The sequence below is a fragment of the Passer montanus genome, unplaced genomic scaffold (assembly GCF_014805655.1).
Source record: "Passer montanus isolate IOZ18808 unplaced genomic scaffold, ASM1480565v1 scaffold9, whole genome shotgun sequence".
In the NCBI taxonomy this organism is placed as follows: domain Eukaryota; kingdom Metazoa; phylum Chordata; class Aves; order Passeriformes; family Passeridae; genus Passer; species Passer montanus.
Window position 1 is genome coordinate 11,032,431 of NW_024374367.1, and position 23,987 is coordinate 11,056,417.

Below are 23,987 nucleotides of genomic sequence, written 5' to 3' on the forward strand. Positions count from 1 at the left end.
ACACCTGAGTTCCTAAAGGGGTTCAAAGGGACAGGCAGCACTCAAAAGTTACTCTCCAGTATTAAACACACGGCCACATGTTATTTAAAAAACTCATGCCCATGTCTTCATTTTCTCTGCTATCATGACATTTTTCAATCACTTATCGGGGTGCCAAAATGGTACCAGGCAGTGTCACTTCTCTTTGCATCTTTGTCTTTCTGCCAGCTTCTTTTCTGTTCATTTAGATCCTCCACTTGTGCAGTGTGTGCACAATGCCCAGCATAACTCAGCACACAGAAAATTCTCTAGACATGTGCAACCTGGTCTACTGGAAAGTGTCTCTGCCCGTGGCAGAAGGGCTGGAAATGGATGATATCTAAGGTCCTTTCAGCCCAAACCATTCTATGAGTTTGTGACAGCAAACACGTGCACCCTGGCCCACCAGAACCAACAATGTTTGCAGGTTCCCATCCTGAGGCCACTTGACTACATGCTGAAGTTTCCTCTGAGCCTGGGACAGCAGCCACCACACACCAGAGCCTTCACTCACACTCTGCCCTTGCCTCCCCTTTTCTGGACTCTTCATCATCTTTTCCCTCAGTCCCAGTTTAAGGGTGACTATCAGGCTGCACATTTATTTTGGGAAGTATACAGAAAACACAAGCAGTTGGCCACAGTGTCTGCTGCATAAGTCAAACTAAAAACTATATGTTGCAACCGAACAGTTCCCCATTTTATCAGAAACCTTATGAAGACTGGAAAAGCCAACTAAGAGAGCCTTGACTGGAAAAAAATACTTGAAATTTATTTGATCAGGAACAACAAAAACGAAAAACAGGCAAAAAAAATAAAAATAACAGTCCATCCCTTGAGTTTTCCCAGCACTAGAAGAAGCTTTTTTTTTTTCCTTAGACCATTTGCTGAACAGATGGGATCCTGGCAAGAAAATCCACCCCTGCGGGGTGATACTGCAGCCTACCTGTGTAAACCACTTTGCGCCTGACGGTCAGATTGACGTGACCTTGTTTGGCCGCCTGTTGCATGAGCTGGACCACAAGCTGGTGTGATTTGCCCACCACGGGCGTCCCATCCACGCAGATCAGCTCATCGCCCGATCGCAGGCGGCCGTCGGCGTCGGCAGCGCCCAGCGGTACAATGTGACCGATGTAAATCTGGGGAATTGGCACAGGGGGAGAGAGAGCAATGAGAGCCAGCTCAACAGCCAGCTGCAAGCAAGGGGCACTCCTAGTTACACATGAAATCGTTGACAAATGTCTGCTGGTCAGGGAAGTTGTTCCTGTGAAAGCGGTTCTGTGTGAATACAGCACATTGGGAAATTGTAATAAATTGACATCTTGTTTCTTTAGGCAGTCCATTCACTCTAAGGACAGACAGCCTTGGGAAACTTCTTCAACCAGACAGTGACCAGACAGGAAGATGGTTAATAGCACTGAGAGTCTTGTCAGGGAAGCTGAGATTGAGTTACCCTTTCAGTTGCCTGCAGGGTTTACAAGCTCTGCACCACACGCTTGTCCTCCAACTCAGTCTTGGTTTATCCTCAGTGAGTTCTGTGGAGTTACTCTAACACGAGATGAATTCGTGGCCTCTCTTCCCATAAATGAGCAAAATAATTTTGGCAGGGAAAAACATGGGAAGTCATGCTGTCACTTATCTAGCTAGGACCTGTGCAGCACAGGAAGGGATGACACCTCCCACAGGCACTGGATTTATGGTAAATAAATTAACTGAGTTCAAGGAGAGAACTGAGCATTCTAAGATCAGGGAACCTGGCATTCTAAGACCAAAATACTTGCAAACATGACCAGGACATCCCGTCCTCAGTGTCCAAGGACCTCGGTGTTTTCATTTGGTTTACCATTAAAGTAGAAGGACAAGCCAAACCCATTTCAGTAATGGAGTTGTGGGGTTATTTTGGAGGGAGGGTGGGGAGATGCAGGATTTATATATAGACCAGTAACTATTTAGCAGTGATGATACAGCATAGTTCTGCACAGCTGTACATTCTACTGCTTGTTTCTGAAAGATGTCACAAACTAAAACATGATACTCACAGGTTCTCCAGGCTCATTTCCACCTAGAATCCTAAATCCAAACCCGGTTTCCTTTCTCCATAGAAAGATATCCTGCTCTTGATAATCTGGAACTGAAGGGAAAGAAGAAAACTATCATTTTTAATCAAAATACCATACCTTTTTACCCAAATCAGGACTACTCAGATGTACATAAAAGGATGTGCCATGCAATTTTAACCTTTAAATGAGGATGGTTTGGAGACCACCTCCTTTTTACATAAAAAAAAGACATAACTATCAATATTTATAGTTTTAAATACTAAAGGATTATTATTTATATTACCATTAAAAGTTATGCAGTGGTTTCTACTTTCTAGGTATGTAATTGCAACTTGCCCTTTATTTATCCCTATAATATTTCCTTCTGTCAATATTAGCATCATTACCCATTGCAACAGTCTCTTCCAAACCATCAATAAATAAATGTGCACAGCAGAGAATTACTCTGCCAGAAACAATACAGCTGCCTCCTCTTACATGGGAGACAGAAGAGCCACTTGTTATGACTTCTACTATTTAATTAACTTTCCCAAGCATACTTTGCTGTCTGTCAACCAGCTTTGCTTTAAATAACTGTGGGGACAGATCCCCAGTTGGTGTAAATCAGAAGGGCTCCACTCAAAGCAATGCAGCTCTCCTGACTCTCCCTTGCTCGTGTGCAGGCTCTGCAAAAGCACTGAAGAGATAAAACCAGCTGGAAATATAAAAAAGCCCAACCTCACCTACTCATTAGTATGGAACACCAGCAAGGTTTTTACAATGAATATTACATACAGTGAAGCACTAACCTTGAAGCGCTGTTGAACAGCAATGTTTTATATTAACTTACTCATGCTTGCTTTCATCCCTTTTTTAAAAATGCATAACTAATTGCTAACATTATATCATATCAGAAGACAACTTCAGGTTCATTTAATATTTATTGGATAGTATCTGTAACATTGATTAATTTTGTAATGATCCCCTCCCAAAATTTATAATTAATGATAATAAAAAGCTGTTGCTTTACCAGTCAGCTGCCTATAACTTCAGCAAAGAAACCAAAGTATATCGTTCAGGAATCCAATTTAAATAAGTGCCTTTTCAGACACAGGATACAGAACTTTTAGTGACACATCATCTAGCTTTCTGTATCTATGAACAGGTTGTTTACTATTGGTATCAATGAATGTCAGATTGGGCCCTAATTGGATTTTACACTGTTTCTGCTTATTCTGCAAAAATTTGGGTCTGCTCGGGTGCTTGTCAGATTTTTGGTTATCTCTGAAGGTCTCTCTTCAATGAGTTAAAATATAACATGAATTGAAGAACTGGGAATACTAAAAATTAAACAAATAGGTGAATGGTAAGGTACAAATGTCTGCTTCGACATTTTCATTTAAGCTGGCTTTGCAGATAATATTTTTACATTTTAATTACCTGCAATTATAAGCTAAGCTTAACACCCGTGCCCTCACTGAATTAGAGGTTGATTTTTGTCCAGACACAATTACAGAGTGCTCGGGTGATGATGCCCCATCTCCTCTGGCTGAAGGCAGCTCGCCACGCACAGACGTGCAGCACAACAGAATTCAGACAATGAATTAATTGCTGTTTGCCACTGCCTTCAGCAAGGGGAGCGTGACAAGCAGACAGTCAGGAGCGTCTCTCAGCCCTTCGCAGGCTGTTTTGGCAAAGGCTGGCCCCAAACAATTAATAGTGTGTGTTGGATCTGTCAGAGGTAAAGTGGCTGCTGCAGAGAGCTCCGGCGTGGGCCCGTGTCCTCGGCATCTCTCAACACCTTCCATTTGTCACCCCTCCAGTCTCACTGAGCGATGCCGTATGTCTCTGGTTTGGGTCCCAGATACACAATTAATGCTGCTGGAGGGAACAGCAGGCCAGGCTGGACCAGCTGTGTCAGATCAAAGCAGCAAAAAATGACAAGTCTGCCCCCAAAGAAGCCAGCTCTTTCACATAATGCTCTTCCCACTGGAAGGATTTCAGCGAGGTGGAACACAAACAGAACAGACATAGAGAGAACACACCTTTTCACAGGATGAGTACAAAGCTCCTTTTACCACTTATTGCAGCAGCTCTGTAGGGCAGTGATTCACTGGCACAGCCCAGAACACCCATCCACCCCCGAGCTTCAGAGGTGAGACCCTCTGAGGTTCCATACCAGAAAATTATTTTAGGTTGTCCCATTATTCAGTTGCACTTCTGAGGAGCCACTTTCCTTACTCAATGGGAACATGGTACTGCTGAAACTCTGTTGAAAATTAATGAAAAATGGCCTCTAGGAGTCATTCATTGCAACCCTGTACCGTGGCTGATCTCAAGCATGTCTGTCTGATAAAAGAGGTATACAGCCCAAATGGGTAAAATTTAACAGCAGTCTGCTTGTCCCAAATTAAACCAGACCATTTGGAGAGCAGTGCAGAAGTGGTAAGAAGAGTTCTGTGAATGGCAGGACAGGTGGGTGATGTAGCCCCATTGATGAACCACGTGGGCAAACTCATGAAGGAAACAGGACCATGATACACCCACCCCACCCACCTACACCATCCAGCCAGGACAGCAAAGCCAGGCTTTGCCCCTGGGTGGCTAGACCTGGCACATGGCCCTGCCAGACTCCCTTGGTGATGAAGAGCCCCCCGCCACAGAGCAGCAATGACACCAGAACAAGACATCACAAGACACAGATACATTCTCGGCACAATCTTACATTCTCCAAAACTCGTGGAATTGATTTCTCTCTCTCTCTCACCCTTGCTCAGTCCAGTTGCAGGTGAAGGTGACATAGCTGTAATATTAATTTTACAGTTTTGCAAAGCTTAACGTATCTGCTTTCTTGTTAGTTCATTTAATTAATTGTGACTTTATGGGTCATGTTAGACCTGCATGCACAACTCGTTAAAGTTATAGCTACTATGGATTATGACATACTAAGTTTCACATCTCTCTGTCTGTGCACATATAGATATAAAATACACACACATATAAATTTACATATTTATGCACATGCATGCAGGTATATTTGAAAAACCTTTTTTCTCCTTAGAGGAAAAGTTTCTGTGAGAACATCTTAAATATACTTTTCTACAAAAAACCTTTCAACTTCAAGACACAAGTTAGTTTTCCAAATGGAAATATCTTCACCTAATGTTAAAAGAAATTCTAAATATGTGGTGATGAACAATGAACACAGTGCTTAATTACAGATAATTTTAATCAAAATTTACTATGCAAACTTTAACATGTTATATAAAATAAAAATCTGCCTAGTGCGACATCAGTTTCAACATACGATAGATTCAAGAATGATCAGTGTGAGTTTGCTTTAGTCACTGGCTCATTTAAGGCAGCAGCACTTTCAGTGACTCATAGCTTAGCAAAGCACAAAATCTTTAAGGCCCAGATTCAGCAAAGTATATGAGGACAAATCTGAAATCAGGAGTGGACAGTCTCACTCAAGCTGATGGAGAGTTTCAGAGCTGTAAAGTCCTGCAATTTACCCATAGATCTCATAAGGCTCCATATTTGCAAGAAATCCATTTTCTAAACTATCCCACTGCAGGAGAATTCAATTTTTTTTTTTTTTGGTCTTTAACCAGCCCTTGGTGGTGGCATGGAAAGCTTTTGAAAGATGGTTTCAGCAGGGACTCTTGACAAGATGAACAAGCTCACACGAGTATTGTGGTCCCTTTTAGCAACATGTTCTCCAAGGGCATGGATACATCTGTGTGCCCAAGAGTATCACTGCAACTGTTTGTCTACTATTAACATAATAAAGGGACATAACCCTACCAAAGGGCTTTTATTAAACATAATCTTTCAACTCTGTTCAGAAGGTGGTTGCGATTTCAGGAGAGTACTCTTCTATTTTAAGGGAAAATTATCTAATATTTGTGTTATTGTGCAAATATTTTTAGTTCTATGTAACTGCCATGAGCAAACATGCTAGGGTCAAGACTTGTTTGTATTATTTTAATTAGATTTGGGGAGAGAAAAATCCTCCCAAACAAATTGCGTGCCTGAAAATAAAATTCAAATGTTAATGATAACTTCGAATATTTTAAAAGCTTTAGAATTTCTCTATCGTGTTCTGCTTTACTTTTAATTAAATGCTTAAGCCCTTCAAAGGGATTCATTAACACATCTGCAATTCAGATTAATTCATTTTGTCACTGCTGTTTTGACAGATGGCCATATGTAGGATACGGTATTTTGCAAAGCAATCAGGCCACATGAGAAAAATTTGACAACAGATTGTGTTAATCTTTAAGGAAGTTTAATAATACATTGAAAAGTAAAAAGCATATTATAAAAATATATTTCAATAAAACAGTGTGAGGTTTCTGAATTGTGGTTCTCTGCTAAGCCATTCAATTGCTGTTTCTCTCTCTGAGTGCTCTTCAAGTGTGTCATTCCTGGATCTTGGAACTGCTTCAGCTTTCAAACCTTACGGGTTTGTCCTTCCCTCTGATTCATGTACACAACTCCCACGAGCAGCAATGAGTTACCCATAACGAGGAGCTCAGGCAGCTAAAGCTCAGCACCAGCAAAGAGTGCATTTGTTACCACCACCAAATGCTGTTTTCACATCCCCACAAAGCTGGCTATTCTCAAACATCTTAATCCAGCAAAGACTGGTCACTCTGGGCCAGACTGCAGCACAGCATCTGAGCTCAGCCTTAGCCTTAAAGCATGCCTTTGGGTTTACAGCTTGAAAATAAGCTTCCTTGGAGCCGAGCCCAAGCACTCAGCACCTTGCAGGGCTGATCCCCTCACCCTGGGGAGCCCCACATTCAGGAACTTTAACCCACATTTGTGGAATAAAGTTGCAGTTCTAATCTGCTTCCCCTCAGCCAGTCCAGAAACAGTGATGGAGCCTTTCCTTAGCTTTGCATTATTAATTCTAGCTTAATTTTTGTTATTTTTTTCCTTCCCCTAAACAAGCAACGTCTGTGTCTCTCCCCTGCAGAACTGGAGCACTTTCTGATATTAAGGTGCTCTGGGTAAATAATAAAAACACACGCTTTTACACAATTATGGGTTAGCTGGTGCTTTTCAACCTGTGTGCTCTACCAATGACTTCAGTGAGACCGGTCACATAAGGCAAATAGAGTCTTTTTGAAAGAAATACAAATCCAAAGACAACTGAAGTAGAGGAGGAACGAGTTTTAGAAATTCTGAAATATTAAAATGTTGCCTTTGCTTTCTGTGTCTACATTCTTATTATTAATGTAAGTAACAGTGGGATGCTTTCCCAGAGAAAAAGGCAGTAGGTATTCATTACAGATTCAGTACTTCTTAGAAATATCTTGGAGAAGAAAAATTCATATACTGAATAAAACCTCTTTACAATATTATTTTTAGATGAAAAAAAATTTGTCTGGGCTGGAGCTAACGAATTCTTCTTCTTCTGTCAAATGCACTTGAAAAATTGCACTATGCTCTTTTTATGCTCAACAATTTCAAAAATGGGACAAAATAAAACACTTAATATGATCTAATGCTCTCAAATTCTGTCCTTTTTAAATTCATCATATACCTCAACACAAAGGCTTGTTCCTGTTTGCCAGTCCACTTGTTGAGGACTCAAAACCCTGAAGCACATTCTACAGAAGAACATCCTATAACCCTTTTCAGGCTTTTTAAAATTTAAGGCCAGCAATTACCAGAGGGCAAGCCCTGGCCTGAGTGGCAGAAGAGCTGTGCTGGGGCTCCTCAAGTGATGGAACCTTCTAGAACCCACCAAATTCCCTGGTGACTGGATGTGTCACCCACCCTCAGCCCTGGCATTAGGGTGACATCCTCCTGCTGTGCATAAGATATTCACTTAGTTCCGCTCACACCTCCATCAGAAAGCTGCAGAGAGTCACACCCAGCACCCAAAGCTGTCATTGGAGATGCATCCCCAAAGCCTGAGGGAATGGATGCCCAAATAAAAGAGAAAGAGAAGACAGAACTGTTTCCCCACCAGCCAAAGGTGGCACGGGAATTAAATCCGACTGCAGCTGGATAACAACATGAAGAACAGCACAGGTGGAGCTGAGAGATGGAACTGGAGTCCCCAGGGAATGGTTCCTCCCATCACACACTCTGATGCTCAGTGTCAGCAGAGCACAGATAACCTGATATAGATAACCTGAAAGCCAAGTTTGGGAAAAACTGGGAATGAGTCTCAATGGAATGATTCAGGCTCATAAGAAAGGCAAAGAAACACAGGGCTTCACCCCAAGGCCCCTGGGCAGCACAGCCAGGTTTCAGCTGTGAACCACAGACTCTGCTTTATGAGACTGGTGATAAATAAGGACTTGGAGATGCAAGGAGGAGCTGACCACTGACCTTGAAGTAAAACCACCAGTCATGCTTTGGGATCAGACCACAAAAGTAGACAGAGCACATCCAACTCAATTTTTCACTTATCTTTCCTGCTTTTCTTCACATTTCATTACCCACAGCAAAGCCATGTCACAGCTAAGAGTGCAGGTTAATCCCCAGGGAATGTGTTTCACTCCAGCTCAGGGTTGGAAATTCACAGGCTCTTGGGCACCTCTAATGGTTTAAAAGAAGATATGACCATAATCACATTTCTACCATTCTCCAAAGGACCCGTATCTATGAAACCAAGAAATCTCAGAAAAAACACCTTCTGGAAGGGAACAGCAATGGGATGAAAAGGTCATAGAAGAGCACTAATGTTCAAACAGGTTTTATCTGGTAGAAGAGGCAAGAGACAAGGACTGAAGCAGGAGAAGAGGATCAGCCCCACTACAGAGATGCTGGACTATGGAAAGGTGAGCCAGGGAAGCTGCAGGGGTGTAGCAGATCCCAGTCTAGCAACAGGCCCAAGCAGTGAGGATTGTGGCACAGGAAAAGATGGGAAGTGGGAAGCCAGCAGGTCAAGAGATTGTGAAAAGGGCTCTGGAAGGGCTCTAGTCCCAGCCAAGGACAAAACCTCTACAGGATAACTGCAGCCATTGAGGAAAGAGGGAGGATTTAGCACGTGGTGCTGGAGGTGACACAGAAGGGTGACTGCCAGCCTGTGCACTTCAGGATTTCTCCAGCTCAGTCTCGGGTTTTATCAGGAAAGACAGGCAGGAGTTAAGGCTGCTAAGCTGATACTAATGACTAATTAGTATGAGTTAAACAGTTAATTAGAAATCAGCTAAGTAGCTGAAGGGGGTCAGAGGCAATGGCAGCACAGTGCCAGTGGGAACCACATGGACTGGGCAGAGGGAAGGCCAGTGCCATGGGACACTTGTCCAGCCAGGCAGGAGAAGGAGGAGCTCTGCCCACAGCTCTGCAGGGCTCAGCAGCTGCTGTCCCTCAGCTCTCACCCTTTTTTCCTGTTTCAATGAGCTTCACATACAAGTTCTGTCACTGCACTCTGCAGATCAGCCTGACCCAGCCCGAGAGCCTGCAGGGTCAGTACACCCAATCCCTAGGAAAGGATGGGAAAGGAGGCAGAGCACAAAAGCAGAGACACCTACAAACTGCATTGCTGAGACATTCAATCCAAAGAGATGCATCTTCAGCCAAGAAACTGTGACTCATGATTTAATTTTCCCAGGATATAAGACTTCAAAGTGATTCATTTCATCAGTGAAAAAAAGTCCTACCATTTTTCTTTCTGAGGTAAAGGTTAATTTCTTACTGGTTTTACCAATTTCCAGTTAGACAATAAAATCAAACTGCAGGTGATACTCTCAGAGCACTAAGAATTTGAAACTCTGTTTTCTCTAACTAAAGTAACTACTGCCTTTCAAAATGAACCTAACACTCTAACTCTTTAAGAAGCTTTTACAGATTTGATCATCTTCAGCAGTGCAATTAAAGCAAAGCCAATGTGTTTATTTTGTTTCCCGAGAAGAAACTGATTGAAACCACATTTATAGTCTTGGAACAGAGTCAAAACCCTGCTGCATTATTAGCCAAGTGTGCAGATTATTAATTGCCATAAAAGCCACTTACAATATGCATTTAATATCTGTATTGTTAAAGTGTCCACTCTGGTCAAAGTAAAATGGCTCAGCTGGATTTTCTCCTCCCCAGAGTGAGGCTGAAAAGCATCTGATATGAATTTCAGCAAACTAAATACTTCCCCTCCTTACTGAAATTCCTATGCATATCAGATAATGAGTCTTAACCTCAAAAAAGAGGTTAGGATCTGGATAACAAACTTGAAAATTCTCCTCCAGCCTAATTTAAAAGCACAATAAAAATATAGAGGAAAGAACAGTCTTTAATTTTAAAGGGATTTTTCATATTAAGCTGTGGTCTAAGCGCCCTTTCCTAGAGATGATCTAAACCCCATCCTCGTGAGACAGCAAACTGCAGCTCTACCAAGTGTATCTCACTGACAGACACCAAATCAACCAGCAGAATCCCTACATTTCCACCAAGAAACCAAAAAAAGATTCATTTCTTCGCAAAGAAAACACGCAGGGAGCAGCTGCCGGTAGCCGTAGCCTTAGCAACTACACCTGCTTCATACTCACGTCGGCTTTCATACATGCTCCTGGACTGGGCCCAGATTTTGAACGGATCTGGCTTTTTCTGCCCAGAAGTGTCCGGCTGGTCGGCGGCCGGCGCCTCCGGGGCGGCGTAGTCGGGCAGCACCTGGGCGCTGTGCGCGGGGGACGCGGTGTGCCCGCTGCGGTGGCTGGAGACGCTCTGCTGGGAACTGTTTTGGCTGTCTTTCCTTTCAAGTGGTTGCTGCAAGGAAGAGAGCGAGTGGAAAGGGAGAGAGAACAGACGGTTATTGGTCGCTGAGTGGGTGTTTTCCATCAATTTTTCTCCCTTCTTTGATCAGGCTTTTCTGCATGCACAGAAGTAAATATATAAGTCACAGTTCTGCTGCTACCCGGTTAATGCTGGGTACAGCTGAATTCCCCGGTGACAGGTTCTGATAGGCAGACTGACAGAGAGAGATATACAAAACAAAGTATTCATCATTAAAAAAAAAAGGCATTTTTCCATCTCACACATAAGAGATCTAAATCTCATTATAGGTTACTAGTTTCAGCGTACTTATTTTTTCCTGAATTAAGGCAGAAAGTCTCAACAATGTTCTATTCAGATAACATATGGGTCTAACTTGAGCCTGAAAGAAAATGGAAGAACTACCAGATTTCACTGTGAAAACTCAGACTGTCTCTCTGAAACAGATTCAAGTACAACCTTTACTATGCAAGATCACTTTTGCTCTGCAGCTCTTGCAACTCCCCACGTTACAAGTCTGTGGTCATCTGAGTACCCCTTTAATGGCTCTGCTCCCCAGAGCATCCAAGGGACTTCTGCAGACCTTAGCAAACGTGAAAATGTCTATTTGAAGTTTAATTTGTTTTAATTAATTATATTAAAACAGGAAAAAATGTATCTGTCTAAACTCAGGGCTTATTCCAAAGTAGCATGTCAAGAGTTCTGACTGCTTACTATTTATCTAAGCAAGGTATGTAGATCTTAAATTCACAACTGTGTGCACAAATGAAGCACGAGTCACATTTGCATTGCCAGGATTTGTACTAGTCAATATGCAGCAAAATCCTCAACAAGAGCTCCCCACACTGTGCAACAAATGCTTTTTAATGCTCTTTTGAGATGAACCTTGGATTGCCACCAAGGCTGAGTGCAATCTCCCACCTGCTCTGGAACAGGGAGCTGTGATCCCAGGGCTGCTGTGACACTGAGGGTGGCCGGAAAAACAGCATCCCACAGGTTGTTTATCCAACATCCATGGTTTTCCAGCTAAAGGGGGTCAGCTACAAACACCAATAAACCTCAGGCGGGAATTTAAACCTCCTGCTGGCAGAGGGTATCTGAAAACACTGCGACAGAAATCTGTGCTTTCAGGTACTTCTCTCCAGGAACCCAAGCTGGGGTAGGGAGAGAGCCAGCAGCAGACACAGACTGGATCAGTACAGGGGGCTCACTGGCCACAGGACTGGGCACCCCTTGGCTCACTCTGAACCCAAGACCCCAGGCAAACCAAGGCTCCATCACAGAACAGCTGAATAAAGTGCAGAGGAGAAAGTAATCATACAAAGAGCTCTCTTTAAAAGTCTTAAAAAAGCCAAAAAACAAGGTAAAATTATTGTGAGGTTGCACATTCTTCAGAGAAAAAGCTGAGAAAAAAATCCCAGCTTCAACTGCCCAAATAATGTTGACCTTTCAGCCCTGCATTTGAGTTGTTGATCCACCACCAGCATCTTTTTAAAGGGTATCTCGATTGACTAGAATGTGAAATTGCCTTTGTCCTTTAAAGCAATTTTCAACAAAGCTTACCTGCTGTGATTACTCATCTGCAAACTTTCAAATACAAATATCTGAACCAATTTCCAACATTTTTAGCTTTTTAAGTGGTAAATGAAGCTAATTCACATGCAGTCCTTCAATTTTTAATGAAGCCATTTTAAAACAGCTATGCTGGGGATAATCAACTTTAAAAAAAAACAAACCATCTCTCAGTCCAGCCATCTGGATTGGTTTGTTTGGCCAAACTACTAAAATAACTACAAGAATCTTGTGAAACTTCAGCCAATCTCACTGGAAATAGCTGGTTACAAAATGTGGAAGACAGGGACTCAAATGTGAAGCTTTATTCAGTCCTTAGGGAAATAATGAGAACTGTCTGAAAGCCTTCTGATTTAAAAAGAAACAAAGTTTGAACTTCAAAAAGTGATCTCACTTTGTGATAGACAAGGTTTACATTTTGAACAAACTGAATTCTGTTTTGTATTTGGATTGCAAATGGAAGTATCACCACATCTCAAGCAAAACTACTTCTAATTAAACTAGAGTAGTAATTGTAAAAGTAGGTATTTTTTAAAAAATAGGTGATAACTTCTTTAGCGGGATTGGTGGCTTTCTGAAAAATAACTCCTTCAAAAAGCCTGAAACATCTCTGTTTAGGAGGTTGAAAGGGGATGACAGCAAGGGCAACAACCATGGTAATAAAGAATGTATGTAATTAAATTAATCCAAGACAATATTTATTGACTTTCATATCACCAGAGGAGGCCAAAAAGGTTTGGGGCCAAACTTCTTTGTAGATGGTGCAGCAGCTTCAGCACGTCACAGCCATGAGGAATTGCAGGGGTCTGCCCACCCTGGTCCCTGCCATGGGCACTGCTCAGGTGAGGTTTGTGTCTTGGTAAACAAACAGCAGAGCTTTCCCAAGAGGGATGAGTTGACCAAATGCCAATGAAAGGATGGCTTGTCCATCTCCCGCCTTGTGCCCAGCTTCAGGAGAATCCTCCTGGGTCTGAATCTTACTGTCCAGCTTGCTCAGCTCACACCCAGCTCCTTTCTGCTCAGGAAAGCAGCAGAGGAGCTCAGGGTCTGGCTGGTGGCAGAGCAGGAGGTTCTGAGCTCACCCTGGGGTGCTGATCGTGGTTTTCAGTGTCAGCTGAACTGTACTGACTTCTGCCAGGAGCTAGGAAGAGCATGGGACACTGAAGTACCTGAGCAGCCCTGGTTCTTGGCTGATCTTCTCCAGAGCTGCTGACAAGCATCAGTGGCTCACCAGAAGAACCTTTACCAAAAGGGGCTAGAAATCAAGGCTATGGGATTACCTCGAGTCCATTTAGGCAGACTGCACACTTAAATACAGGTGATGGGATAAAATACTGACTCTGTCTTACAGCCATGACAAAATAAATACATGGGAAGCTGGAGCTTCTCATCCCTACCCAAGCCTCTGGCTCTGAATGAAGAGGGTTGTACATACTCTTGTACAGACTCACTGTGAAACAATTTCTCTTCCTGGCAAAATCAGGACATTGGCAGAGCCCCTGGTGCTGAATGGGATAAAATACTGATTCTGTCTTACAGCCATGGCAAAATAAATACATGGGAAGCTGGAACTTCTCATGCCCTACCCAAGCCCCTGGCTGTGAAAGAAGAGGGTTATACATACTCTTTTATAGACTCACTGTGGAATCAGTTTCTCTTCCTGGCAAAATCAGGACATTGGCAGAGCCCCTGGTGCTGCTTATTCACCGAAAAATGTGGTAAATATCTTGTCCAGGACTAGCTGTGCATAGGAATTGCATTTTTGGTCACAAGTCAGCTATGCTGACAATGCACTTATTTAAATCCAAAAAAAACCCATCAGATTTTTGGAAGAGCTTAGCATTTCATCCCCCCTGCAGTGATCCATTCTTCTGATGATCTAGCTGCAGGTTTTGTGTTGTAGAGCTTTTTGGAGAAGCTGGTCCTGGTCCTCAGTGACAGCAAACTGAGCTGGAAGTGGGAATTTTTGCCCCCTTGTGGAGTATTTTGATGCAAGCAACAAGGAAAAAAAAAAAGGAAAAAAAAGTTTGTTTTCATCCATGTTATACCAGGATAATTGCAGAGGAAAATGCTATATTAGAGACTTTTCATGCTTAGAATGTATATCTCCAGATGTTCAATACAAAATGTCATCTATTTTCATCTAAAAAAATCATCAGTGGGAAATTTAAAAAAAAAGGAGCAGCAGAGAGCTGCTGGGAGCATGTCCTTGGTGAGGGGAAAGGGAATAAAGAACTTGGACATGTCCAGTCCCATGTATGGCTGGAAAGGAGTTTTTTACTAATTTAGCTCTTTCACCAAGGTTGAAAAACTTTCCTTAAAATCTGAGAACAGCAAAGTTTGTCAGAAAATACACACAGACTGACAAATACAGCCCAGCAAAACTGAGCTGAAGGCAAGAAAACTTCCCAGGCTGTATCACAGCCCCAGCACCAACAAACCTCTCCCAGCTTTAACACCTCACCACAGCCAGGAGGTACCAGCAGCCTGAAGCTGGCCTTTGGGAAATGCAGGACTGGGGGCTGAGAACAGAAAATGGGATTTGTTTAAGGAAAAGCAGCCACTGGCTGCAAGTGGGGAATGTGTTTGGGCTTTGGGAAAGGATATGGGGGAATGAGAGAGGGTTCATCTCCTGAGCAAAGCAGAAGATGGACACCTGAGTCGTGACTTCCCTGATGCAGCAGAAAAAACAAGCACAAGCTAAGATCAAAGCCAACTGCTCCCAGCTCAATGTGTGCTGTCCTCTAACTGCAGCTTGTTTATTGTACAAGGAGTGCTGGAAAAGGGGGATGTTGAGCAAAGGGCACGGGGGCAATGGGCAGCACGTCCCCCCAAGCCCCACAGCTGTGCTGTGCTGGAGACAGCCCCTGGCACACGGCTCTGGTGGCAGCTCTGTGTTCACCCCATCACTGCCAGTGCAGCAGCAAACTGGGAGTCCTTGGGATTGAGGGATGCCCGGGAAACACACGGGCACAGTTCAGACAGGGGATCCCAGACCGTGCCAGCAGGGCAGGACTGGCTTCTGCCTGTCATGAGTGGGAATCCTCATGGTCAGAAAGGTCAGGCTGGACTCTCTGCTCCCTGCAGTGGAGCAGCAGCCCTTCAACAAACCAAGGACCGTGTTAGACCCCACTTCTTCCCTGCCTGTGACTGTTGCCTTGGCCACATGAGCTCTGGGGCTGGTGTAAATCCACCTGGAGATGCTCCGAGTCACTTTGCCCCAGGTTTCCACGCTCACTCCCCAAATGTCAGTGATGCCTGGGGAGGAAGCAGCAGCTGCAGGGGCTCTGCCCTGTCGGCTCTGCCCTCCGAGGAGCAGCTGTTCTCTGAAGCTGCTGCACGATGCTTCAGTGAGTACAACACCACTGCTAACTGCACTGGTGATGACCCCCTGTGCAGCCAGGGGAACAGGAGGCTCTGCTTTTTGGGAATCCTGCACTTTAGAGGAAACAGCACCACCTAGGACTGTAGGAAAATTCACTGAAGGAACCCTGAAAAGGCTTGGGAGAGGCACGCAAAGGAATGTCAGCTTTCCCCAGGCTGACAGGTTCTCCAGAACAAACAGTAGAGGGAAATCTGCTGTTGCACAGCTACACCTGTTTGTAAGCAGCCTCTTTGTTCACCACGGCTGGATTATCCTGCCACGGATTTACATGCTGCTCAGATTTTCACTGTGCATATCTGTCAGCCAGAGAGGTGCGTGGCACAGCAGGATCCCGCTGTGCGTGTGGCAAAGTGGGAGCATCCACGCTTCGGGAAGAGCGAGGCTGATGGATTAGGGCTGGTCTAATGACAGAAGTCATAGCCCAGATCGCGTGCAGCCAATCCTGCTCTGACCGGGGGAGAAAGTGGAGGCAGGGAGCAGAAACGTGCCAGACACGTCTGTGTTTTACACAGTGGCTTCTGGCTCAGCCAGGGCTGAAGCAGCCCCCGCGTGTGACAGCAGCGAGCGGGCAGGGCTGACGGCGCTGCGATCCGCGGAGCGCACCCCGCGCTCCTGCCTCCCTACATTAATGTGAGCTGACAATGGTAGAGGCCTGGGCTCACATGACTTTAATCAGCGCTGCCCTGAGCCATCAGAATCACATTAATTATTTCAGGGCTTTCTTTTTGGATGAGCAGAGAGCTCGTATTAAAAGCAAGAGCTTTCTGCCCAGCCGCCTCCTAAACCTCTTGCCCAGGTTTGCAGTGAGGTGGGCTGTGCCCAGCTGCAGGTTTTGGCACCACCAGGGACTGTTGGTGAAGTTTCACACCATCTTACAGCACGGCAAATACCCCACTTGCTTTGCTTCCCCAAAGCTCCTGGCAGAGAAATTTGTCTCTCCCCCACTCTCAACAGATAACTGCAAACTTTCAGGCTTTAGGTATTTCATTCCCTTTAAAAATAAAACATTGTTTTTTGTTGCATACAAATAGCACATTAATTTCTTCCTCAATATCATTCATGGTGCTTTAACGATACTGGAGATCACAGCTTCTGTGCTGCTAGCTGAGATGCTAAGATGTTTCCAGGTAACAGCTTTACATGGAAACACATTTGGAGGGACAAGAAAATATTGTTCTGTTGCTGCTTTTCTAAAATTTGAGGAATCTTACACCTGCAGGACAATCCTGCTCAGTATGGAAATGCCTCCAGAGCATCTGGAGCACTCGGACAGCTGGCTGTATTCCCTGGGAACTGTAACCATGCTCCGTTCATGCTTTGTCTCTCCTGACAAGGTGCATGCTTTCCCATTCTGTTAATAATTCAGCCAAAGGTTCCCAAGAAAACTCATTGAGTTAATGGAAAAGGTTGGTGCCTATGAGCACCCGACAGGAATTGGTATCTAGCAAGAAGGTGGAGCCTCCCATCTTTCCAAAAGGAAACAATAGCGCTTTTTTTTTTGCCTTTTTTTTTTTTGGTAAGTTAAATGATAGAGAAGCTCATCTGTCAGGGAAGCAGATTTGTAAACCTGAGGCTTTATTTGCAAACAAGTCCCCCTTCCATACTGCATCCCCCTCTCATTTCCCCGTGCAGCAGGAGCCGTGCAAGGTAATCATGGTTGCAACAGAAAGACAACTTAAAACAATCGAGACCCAGAAAGCAAACAAGGCAAACCCATGCTTTTCTCCTTGAAAGCAGACAAACAGACAGAAATAGTAGCTGAAAAGTGCTTACCGACTTTGGGCTCTTCTTTGGGACCGGCAGTCCTGAAAAATGGCAACAAGGGAAAAATACACATTAGCATTAAGCGTTACTTAAAGAAAAAAATCCCTAGGTGTATCATCCGAAGGTAGCCATCTGCAGAGTTATGTCAGCTCTCGCTCTGGCAGCGGAGTTAGCAGTCTGTTCATATCGAATCAAAGCCCGGCGAGAGGCAGAGCGAGAGAGCCAGGGAAGAGGCAGCGGGGGGAGAGCTCTCTCTGCATCAGCTATGCTGCCTTGTGCTGCAGAGCTGGGAGGCTGCGAGAGAAACCCACAGCCCTCAGCGGCTGCCCAAACCCAGCGCCTGCCTGGGCAGAATCTCAAATGCTCCCCTGGATTACAGGAGGTTTAGCTCACAATTAAGCCAGGGCTCTTTCCTCTTGACGCGATCGGCTCGGCGGTTTTCATCGGACCAATCGCAGCGGCGCAGGGGAAACAGGTTGATTTTTTAAAAAGTATTTCTCTAGAAATTGATTTTTTTTTTTTTGAAGGGAAGATGTGCATCGGGTATGAGCCGAGAGGTGTGGGCTGGGCAAAGGAAAACAAAAGCGTGAGGAAGAATAAGCTTTTCTCCCTACAATTATGAATGTTACTGAAAAAACACAGGTTTTCCTTCCTGTCCATCCTAAGTGGAAATCTTTGAGATTTTATCTGTTAGGTACAATTTCAGAGAGCTGTGGCTTGAGAACAGCACTGCCAGTGCCCTGACCCCTGGGGGGGATGCTAGGGAGCTTGGAGGAGCAGGGTTTACACAGATTGCAGGTGATGTAAAGGAACAAACACCGGGAGGGCACCAGGGAAGGTTTTATCAAGGATAATTTTGCATTTTGAAGCAGCCTCTTACTCAGTCTGTGATGAGCAAGAGAACTCAAGTGATATTTCAATCAGCTACTTGTGCATAGAGCCTAGTTGCCAGCAGCAAAGGAGACACTTGTCTGGGGATTTACCTAAATGCAGGAAAAGCTCTTTCTTGGGGTCAAGACCTCCCTTTTCCCCCTGGTGTTGGAAGAGAGAGGAAACCCCCCATATTTTTTTTTCTCTGTGCGACACTCCAGAAACAAACATAAACCAAATCACAGATTACACTCCACATTAAGTGCTCAGTAATTCAGATGTCTGAAATCTGCTTTTGTCTTTAGGATGTGATTTGTGTGGCATTTATGCCGCATTACGTTTTCTACTTTATGCATTTTGTTGATTCTAAACCCCATGCCCTCATATAACTTTTACACAGAGAATAAAACAAGCAGTACGAGAGAATTATAAATCTGTCTAGGAAGATGTTTATTTTAAGGTAATTTGGGAGATGCTAGCACTGAATAGGGAAGATCCACAATTAAAAATGATAATCAGAGCTCACTTTGCTGCTACTCTCAGACTGGGATGCATACTGTAAGGAGTATTTTAAGTGAAATATTTTCAAGCTTTTGAGGAATATCTCTGCTCTACATGTCACTCTGATGCATTCCCAGCCAATAGCTGATATCCCTCCAGGCACTGATTGACTGAGGGACAATGAAACATCAAACTGTTTGAACTAAACAATCGAGAGTGCAGCTTCATTTCTGCTGATGGGGACTGTGTTTGTATAATACCCTTAAAGAGGAAAACACTTCATAACCTTCGTGGCAAATCGCATTTTTAACAGGCATCATTTATCACAGAGATAAACACACAGACAGAGATTCTCTTCTCTCTCTCCCTCATTCCACATGCATGCACACACGTTCACTCTCCCTTTCTAAGAGATGATCTTTCCTATTAAATCAATACATAGAACACATCCCCATGCACACACACCCTTAACAGACCAGCATGAGACAGAAAAGATTTAACAACAACTTTTAAATGTTCCCTCTAAAAAATAAAGTGGAAATGCAGGTGAGCTGCTGGGTCAAATTTTATCAGAATTCAGTCTATTGCATCACCAGCATTAAATGTTAAAATTTAGGAAGTATGAACTACTGAACAAACCTTTCCTTCAAAATTTGTCATTAATGTTGGCTGTTCCAACCCCAAAGAGATGGAAACCAGTTGAAAAATAAAGGAAAACACATCAAGGCTATTGTTTGGTGGGTCCTTCAGAGGCCAATGAATCTTACAGTGTCACTGCTCTGTGCCAGACTTTGCTGCACAACAAGCAATAATTTACTTCTTACCAAAATAAGTGACTGCAGAACACGTTAACAAATGTTGGTAGCTTTTCATGGGACAAGCTTATCTTCAGGGGAATAACCTGCCTGTACATTTTCCTGTGAAAATATTATTTATCCATCCAATTAGGGTCTCATTTTAGAACTCCAGTTCCTGGCACAGCAGGCCAAATGAGCAAATGATAGGTGTAATGGGGAGCTTTCACACTCAGATGATGGAATGGATACAATATTTAACAGAGATGAACATGAAGTGCTTGAATAACCCCCATATCCTGCAAGCTCCCATAGGAAGGAAATGCTGAGCTTTTCCAAAAAGCTTCTGGTGAAAACATTTCCCAAGCCTGTGAATTTGGCCTTAGGATTGCATTAACATGGAATTCCATCACTGCCCATGCCATGCCTTGTTTGGAAGCTCATCCTGTTGGCTGCCCCGTTCTCTCCTGAAACCTCACTGCAATTTTTTTCAGAGGTAAATGGGGCCAAGCATAGGCTGAACACCCCATCTGCATATTTTTGGCATTTTCCAGCTTTTTGGTGGTTCTATAAAGGGCTTCACGTTCCTGGCTAGGAGAAGCCAGAATAGTAATAGTTTATACTGAAATTGCAATATAATTTCCATGTGATTTGATACCTATAGGCATCTCTCACTAGTATTTGGAATGCATCTTCTGATTTTGGAGACACAGATTAGAGAAGATGGAAGAGTCAAGCAATCACACAGGGCTGTTGTCACCACAGAGTTAACAATGTTTTAAAACAAATGAGCACATCTGGTAAACAATGTCAATATGACATAAAACCCCTTGAATGGGCTCATTGTAGCTACTTACTAAATGTGCCTAGAATTAAATTAATTAGAAAACACAAATTAGTTCCCTCTAAATAACAATGTAATAAAGCAACTGCTTAATGAAAAATATCAGTGATCAGTGAGCAATCCACAAGAACAAAAAAAGGGATTGTAATCAAACTAAATTCACAGACCCATGAGCAAAGCAAGAAAGACTTCATACAAGGTTAGTCAAAAATGAGTCAGATGCAGGGATCTAAATTAAACTAATTATCACAGAGATTATTACATTTATCTTAACAAAACCCTCTCTCTTTTCTCCCCAGTACTCCCTAAAGCTCTGTGTACAGCTGGCTGCATCCATCTGCTCAACTACATTTTGTAACATAGGGGAAAAAACTGCAAATCATTAAGCAAGTTTTGTAGCATGACTTCAGCACCCTTAATTCCATTACCCATGAGGAGCTGTACTTCTGTTGCATGACACTGTGTTATGCTGTGAGTGATGTGACCCATGAATTAAACCCATAATTTCGTATTATTTGTGTTAACTGTGCAGTCTTGAGTGGTAAAACTTTTGGGAAGCTGTAAGGTTCCTAACCCTATTTATGATGAGCTCCTGGAAGAACACACAGGACAAAACTGGACCTCAAGTGTTGTTGTTTCTAACATGCAATTTTTAAAGGAACATTTTTTTCTTCAACTCCTTTGTCTTTATACAACCTAAGTAACATGGGAAGACCACAAAACATGGCAAACTGCTTTGCTGGGCATACACAGAATGCAATGTGTGACCACAAACCCACACCACAGCCTGGGCCTGCTTCTGTTGAGTGCTCAGAAGGCCACAAATGCCCCAAAATTACCCAAATGGACACCACACACAACATGCCCTGTTCCACAGCCACGTGTTTTAGAGATAGTAGGTCAAAATTATCTAAAGTTGAATGCTAAGGAAGGCCTATCTCTAGGCACTACAGGAGTCATGCAGTCAGCCCATCCCAACAGCTTGGACACATGGAGGCCAGCTGCTATGAGCACTTCACTTTTCACCACACATACACACACAAATTGTATATTTCAATGGGATTTCAGCTGAAGTTGGAACAATCCAGTAGTTTGTACAACCCATCCAGACGACAAAGGTTCCTGGAATTGCTAAGAGCCAGTCTGGAGGCCTGAATATCATCTTATGTATGGCTTACAGTGCAGACTGCTCAAGGTTTTCATTTTTGGGGTGGTTTTGCACATGAAAGAGAAGAACAGCTGTTTCTAGATCTTCACTTCTCAAGAGTCCCTTAACTCATTCAACACCTTGGATGGTCATTGTGGACCATCTACATCCAAGAGCAAAACAAGCTATAGGTGAGTCTAAGAGGAAAGGTCACCCATGAGGTTTTGCCCTTATGTCATCTTTAGCCCAGAATGCACCAGTGCTGAAAATTAATTGGAGAGGAAGGAAAACAGAAGAAAATAAAGATTTCGGACTGTGTCCCAAGGTTAACATTTACAGAGAAAATGTTCCTGCCTGGAAAAAAAAATAAAACCTTCAAGCTTTCTAAATAGCACTTACACCGTGCTGAATAAAAACCAAAGGCTGTATCAAAGAAAACAGACACTTTGAAAGATGAGGTTTAGGTAAAGTACTGGAGTCAGGGGGTGCACAACCATATACCTGGCATTGAACATTGATCTGTGTGCAAAACAAGGAACTTTAAATAATTAACGCTAATGGCCATTAGTGCTGCTGGGGGGGCAGGGGACAGGAGGTTGGTGGTGACAAAGCAATGCCCTTGGTTCCCTATGATCCATTGCCAAAGAATTTCTAATAAAGGACAAATACTATTTAAAAGAGTAGATGGAAGTTCATCTTTTCCAGATCAGAACAATCAGCAGCAAGACAGGCAAGTCTGTGCAAGCATAAGGAGAAGAAAGAAAAATGCAAGAAGAAATCCCCTACCTGTCCCTGCCAAACTTTTCTGCTCATCATTGTGATTTGCATAACAAGAGTGACACTGCACTAGCAAAAAAAAATTAGCTATGCAATATAAGCTTTAAGCAAGAGAATAATCTACACTGCAGTAATATAGCCCTGCCATAAATCAAGTTTGGTAACTACCAAATGCAGTGAAAAATGCTACATTTCTAATGCTAATGTTCAATGCTAATGCCAAGAAAGCAATGTTTTGAAAAGATCATCTCGGGCATTATTAACCCACTGTCACTGACAAAAAGCATAATGAGGCATAGAACATTATTGCCATTAAGAAGAATTTCAGTTCTAGATGCTCTAAAGATGCTAAATTTTATTAGCCTCAAATACTCATTTTTGGTTGGGATGTTGAACAATTCCCCACCATTAAAGTCTCAGTCATATTTTCAGCATCTCAAATGAGAATTGATTTTAGAAGCAATAAAAAAAGATACAGGCTAATAAAATGCTATTTAATTACTATGAAAATATAAATTTAACTATGCAGTAATATATATATATAAGATAATTCCAAGACAGTAAGGTAATAAAGAGCTTGAGAATTAGTGTGACAATTACCCATCTAGCCTATGGTTGAAAGCATGTCAGCAGTTCTTGTATTTTTATTTTGAAGCTCATTAAATAAAGTGCTTATCATAAAGCTCAAGCTGTCAGAGTCATATGCTTAGATGAAAACCTTTGCTGATATTTAAACAAATATATACATAGACATTAAATTTCTGAAATCTCACAAATTTCAGAGGCTAAACACTAGAATTGGAAAGTAATTACAGACCCCCACATTCTTCTTACACAGATAAGGGGCTGTGTACACACAGTATTATGTGTCTATTTTTCATATACATAAGCACACATGTGTGGCTATCTATGAGGGTAACTTTCCTTTTCCTTAACTTTCCCACAAAATCCATCACAAGCTTTATTTCTGGAAACCTTCACACAATTTTTGGGACATGCTGCAGTTTTGAATGTGCCCAGTCCCATGACTCCTCTCCCCAGCTGCCGTGACCATGGAGCTGCCAAAGCACCTCCAGGCCAGCCCCACTGCCACTCCAAGCTCAGGACAGAGGACACTGGTGAGGAGAAATCATATTTTGCTACAGTCACATCTGTATTTATCCTGCTCGGTCAGAGTGTTTGTCTTCAGACTTATCACAGCACTGCCACAAGGTGTAAATCCATGTGCTCAAACCGGGTGGCTTATGGCAGATTCTCATGTTTCACACCTTTTCTGTACAGGAAAGCAGCCTGTACAGAGGCTCTTGGCATTAGTTGGATGCTGCTATTAATATATAACATCTCTTAATAATAAGCTAGCATTTACAGAATGCTCAGGCAGATTCAGACCAGGGAGTGCACATACACATGGCACACTAAAAATCTCTACTAGAGAACAATGGTTTTATGGATGCTTTCACAAAACATCGCTTTATTAAGTCTGAAAACAGTTTTCTATTAAAATAGATCAGTGACTTGATATACTTTCAAGGATGTAACCTGTACATCT

At 43.0% G+C, this 23,987-nt stretch overlaps 1 protein-coding gene across 30 annotated transcripts in view; it reads right to left on the bottom strand.

Moving 5' to 3' along the window:
• Positions 1-23,987, bottom strand: part of MAGI1 (membrane associated guanylate kinase, WW and PDZ domain containing 1) — a 335,573-nt gene that overhangs the window by 19,617 nt on the left and 291,969 nt on the right. For 23 of the 30 annotated variants that reach the window (XM_039695333.1, XM_039695344.1, XM_039695360.1 and 20 more), the window contains 5 exons: positions 17,515-17,546; positions 10,562-10,778; positions 4,780-4,857; positions 2,055-2,146; positions 962-1,154 (listed from right to left, as the gene is read on the bottom strand). In XM_039695333.1, the coding sequence (XP_039551267.1) occupies positions 962-1,154; positions 2,055-2,146; positions 4,780-4,857; positions 10,562-10,778; positions 17,515-17,546 (612 nt within the window). The remainder of the gene's footprint in view (positions 1-961; positions 1,155-2,054; positions 2,147-4,779; positions 4,858-10,561; positions 10,779-17,514; positions 17,547-23,987) is intronic. The other 7 variants (XM_039695351.1, XM_039695353.1, XM_039695352.1 and 4 more) reach the window with 1 other exon arrangement.